Source organism: Benincasa hispida, chromosome 11 (assembly GCF_027475165.1).
Source record: "Benincasa hispida cultivar pf3 chromosome 11, pf3_genome.v1.1, whole genome shotgun sequence".
NCBI lineage: Eukaryota > Viridiplantae > Streptophyta > Magnoliopsida > Cucurbitales > Cucurbitaceae > Benincasa > Benincasa hispida.
Window position 1 is genome coordinate 62592118 of NC_143488.1, and position 4800 is coordinate 62596917.

The window sequence follows — 4800 nt, forward strand, 5'->3', positions numbered from 1 at the left end:
GAAGGAAATAACGAAGAAAGAAAAGACAATTAATTTTTTTTTTTTTAAAAAAAAAAGGGAGAAGAAGCAAAAACCGGAGTAAGAAAATAAAATAAAAACGAAGGAGGAAAAAATTGGAAATTAGAAAAAATTTCAAAGATGGACTAATCAACAGTTCTATATTTGCAAATATTTAAAAAATGTAATATATTTTAAATTTTTTCTCTTATTTTACTATCTATCGCAGATATCCCGAAAAAATGATAACAGGTTCAAACAAAGAAAAATATTAAAATAATAATAGGAAAATGTGGAACGTGTTTCTCAAGTTTGACAAAATTTCAACCCTCTTTTTCTAAATTTGTTCAAAACAAACCCTTTTTCTGAATATTTTTCCAAAAGTACCCTACTCATCCGATTAACCCCAAAAATTAGTAAACATTTATCTCATAGTTACAAATTTTCTTAGCATCATCAAATGGTATCATCAAAATTATTCCCAAATGGGCTTATTCCTCGAAAGGATGTGAGAAGTTCCACAACTCTACTCATTGCAGGCCTCAAATTTCGATCTTCCTTCACACATAATAAACCCACCCTCACCATCATATCAATCTTGCTAATATCCTGAATCTCTGGCAATCTAGGATCAATCACATTCTCCATCTTTCCTTTTTCTACACTATCAATCACCCAACTCACCATATTACTGTATCTACTATCTTTACAAATTGAAGAAGATTGAAAATTAGATGCAGTTTTTCCACTCACAAGTTCCAACAGAACAATCCCATAGCTATAAACATCTGCCTTTGCATCAATTTTTTGATCCATCATCCATTCTGGTGCCAAATAACCTCTTGTCCCTCTCACTTTTGAGAATCCAGATTCATTCATCTCGTGAAATAGCTTCGACATTCCAAAATCTGCCACTTTCGGTTCTAAATCATCATCAAGAAGTATGTTTTGAGGTTTTACATCGCAGTGAAGAATCCATTCGAGACATTCTTCGTGTAAATAAGACAACCCCTTTGCTGTTCCAACTGCAATCTCGTATCTTTGTTCTAATCCCAATGGTTCCGATGAACTGGAGAATAGAAGTTTATCCAAAGACCCGTTTTTCACGAACTCGTAAACTAATATCTTGTGCTTTTTCTCAGCACAAAAACCCCATAATTTCACCAAATTCTTGTGGTTTATCTTTCCAATTATGCTGACTTCTGCCCAAAACTCTGCATCTCCTTGTAAAATGCCTTCCAATCTCTTCACTGCCACAATCCTTCCATCGTCCAATTCTCCTTTGTAAACTGTTCCAAATCCTCCTTTTCCTATCACTTGTTTGAAGTTTCTTGTCGCTCTCTTCATTTCTGCATATGTGAATCTTTTGAATCCCATGGCTAAAACAATGTAACCCATATTAACAAACTCTTCATTAACTCGCTTTCGAAAGACATTCAACCACCCAAAACCGAAGAAAATCAACTCAATGATCCCAATAACGACCACAAACCCAATCAACAATCCCATATACCGAAACTTATTTTTGTTTTCTGGGAATACTTCTGTATTTTGAACAATTTCTGAAGCATCGCATTCCAAATTGTTTGATTTTTCTTCCTTCAATTCTGTATTTGTTCTGCCTTTTGGTGTTTTGATATGCATTAGAATAATGTTATCGGGTTTTCGATTCCCATTACGAAGAGCTCCTTTAGGAAAGCATTGTCCAACGCCATCCATTGAATATCCAAACCCCAAACATTGACAATTATTGAGACAAGAATTCCGGCATGTTTCAACAGAGACTTGTCTGGCGTAACCCACTAAATCATAGCCATAATAATCCGTACGAGGAAGATGAATGAAATCCAAATTCTGGGAATCACAACTCAAATTAAAAGAAGGTTTGCAGCCTTTACTCCAATCTGATGGATGGTTTCTAATGAAACCAGGAGGACAAATACAAGTAGGCAATGGATTATATGAACAAATTCCAAATTCTCCACACAACCCATGGACCAAACAAGCATCTAGCTGACCACTTGGAAGCCAAGTGATTTCCCAATTGCCAGTTGATTCTACAAGGCTGTACAATCTCAAAACTCCATCAAAATCCATGGTTAATCTCCTCTTTGGACCAACCCCATAATCAGTAGCATTGAAATTCAAGTTGTCAGTGGATTCAAATCTACCCATATCATTCAAAATTGCTACTCTAGAACTGTTATAGCGAGTTCGACCATTCTCAAACACATTCTTACCAGGATCAGGCCAGTAGATACTAGAGAGCGAAGGGCTATTGTAAATGAGATTTAGAACATTGTCGTCGTTGAACTTCAAGAAATAAAAGCCGGATGAGTAAGTACCTGGAGTTTTAATCGAGACTAAAGTCGAATTCTTGCGAAATTGTTGCTGTGGAAGAAGAGTATCTGTTGGGAAGTCGAAGCTCTGCCAAAGAAAACCTCCAATTTGATTCACCAGTACAAGATTTCCATTGTCAAGAAGCTTAAGTTCAACTTGTTCTTTAGTGATGGTATTTGTAGACCATGTGACAGAACCATCGGCATCGGTCAGTACCAATTTTCCGTTGGCGTTGAGGCTCATTTTGGATTGCTTTCCATTAACTGGGTTGTCTCTGTTTGCCATCCAAACGACGGTTTTATCAACACTTTTTGTGAACCATATCGAATAGCAAAAGGAATTCTTGCCCACTCTGTAAAACCCAGAAGAAAAAGTTCCATCTGGGGAAGTAAGGAACTGATTCTCGTCCTCAACGGCTATGTATCCTCCTTGAGTTAGCGTCGTTGCTTCAGCCCAAGCCGACAATGGTGCAAGAAACAGAGAAATTAGAAGGGCAAAGACAAACATTTTGAGGTTGAAAAATTTAGAATAACAGTGCTTGCAAGCACAAATTTCGAAAGATATTAGAAGTTTTGGAATATCTACATGAAAGAACGAGACTTTGTTTCTTTTGGGTCAATGGCCGTCACCGTCGGGAAGAAGCAAAATTAATTAGACCTCATTCAATTGGATTGACAGATTTTCTTTTTATATTTTAGTTTAAATACTATTTAGACGACTTCATTTAGATTATTATAAATATTATAAATATAAATAGATATTCATTATTTAGTGTTCCAAAAGTCACGTGTCACTTTTTATGTTATCTATATATTTATTGATGATTGGTGTTCTTGCAAGACATCGTCCTACTTGCCACTTTACTTATAAACTATGATATTTGGTGAATTTAAAATCTACATTGGTAAGAAATCCACTTCAAATTTCCACTAAATTTTCATATTATTAAATTTTCATAATTTTAGTTATTTTATAATTTTAGTTATTTATTTTATTATTATATTATATTTATATATTATTATATAATATTTTCTCCATATAAGGTAGGTCAATTTTTTTTCCTCTTTATTATAATTAATAAATTAAATGTTATTTTGCATTTGTAGTACCTATTAAATTTTTAATATACATACAATATTTTGTGATAGTGTTGCCATGACAAACCTTACAAAATTAAAATTTGCAAGGTGCTATGTCGAAATTCACCTAGATGCTATGAACTTGGAAAAAACAATTAAATAAAGACAAAACAAAAACTATGATTTCCCTTCATCATCATCTCCATGAGAGACTAAAAATTAAGTATCTTACAATAAAAGAACCCCATATCTCGTGGAAAATTTTGAAAGAAAGGTATAATCATAAAAAACAATTATTCTTCCTAAAGCACGTTATGAGTGGATGCATTTAAGGCTACAAAATTTTAAATCAGTAAGTGATTACAATTTCGTATTATTTAAAATCAGTTCAAGATTTTTGTTATGCGGAGAGAAAATTACTGATGCTCATATGTTAAATAAGACATTTTCTACATTTCATATCTCGAAGATGCTACTGCAGTAGCAATATTAAGAGAAAGGTTTTAAACAATATTCTGATTTCATGTTTTCTCATAGCCAAACAAAATAATGAGTTATTGATGAAGAACCATAAATCTTGACCGACTGGAACAATACCATTCCCTAAGCGAATGCTGTGAATGTTAATAATCATAGTCAAGGTCGTGGTCGTGGTCGAGATCGTGACCGTGGCAGAAGAAGAAATAATTATTATTTTTATGGTGGTCGTTCTAATAATTCAAATTTCAAAAGAATCACACAAAATGATGATCATAAAGGAAAAGCTCCATAAGATAAGAGTTCAAAGAGTGTTAAAAATAAATATTTTTTATGCGAAATGACTGGGCATTGGTAACGTACTTGTCATACGTCAACACTTAGTTAACCTCTATCAAGTCTCCCCGAAGAAAAAAGAGAAAAACGTGGAAACAAGTTTTGCATACCAGAATAATAACATATTTGACCTATCCCATATGACAAATTTGGATATGGCGGATTTCTTTGAATTTCCCAAAGAGAAGATTGACACAGTTGATGGAACTTCAAGTGTTTTTTTTTACTTTAAGAATATCTAGACTTAATGTTGTTGTTTTCTTTTATCTATCTTCATTTTTTTTTTTGTGTGTAACTTTTGTATATTTTAAATGTTGTTTTTCTTATTGTAATTATTTTCTTTTAATGAAGAAACATGAATCATTTTCATATGTTGGGTGATTAAAAAATGAGCAAAGAAGATCTATGTCTAGCAGACAATGCAACTACACACACAATACTTACAAATAAAAAATACTTTTCCAAATTGTCAATGTTGAAAGTAGTAAATATAATATCAGGTTATGCAATCTTGATCGAAGTTATGAGAAAAGCAAATATTACTTTGCCTAGAGGAACACAATTTACAACT

The 4800-nt window shown here is 33.1% G+C and overlaps 1 protein-coding gene across 1 annotated transcript; it reads right to left on the reverse strand.

Annotated features, from left to right (window-relative positions):
- Positions 1 to 250: 250 nt before the first annotated feature.
- On the reverse strand, positions 251 to 2995 carry LOC120091992 (putative receptor protein kinase ZmPK1). The gene has a single exon (XM_039050177.2). It carries the CDS (start codon positions 2842 to 2844, stop codon positions 454 to 456), a length of 2391 nt encoding a protein of 796 aa, XP_038906105.1. The 5' UTR covers positions 2845 to 2995; the 3' UTR covers positions 251 to 453.
- Positions 2996 to 4800: the final 1805 nt, after the last annotated feature.

What these genes read in the sequence shown, in the direction of transcription:
- LOC120091992 (XM_039050177.2), bottom strand. Translation starts at nt 2,844, where the DNA reads ATGTTTGTCTTTGCCCTTCTAATTTCTCTGTTTCTTGCACCATTGTCG.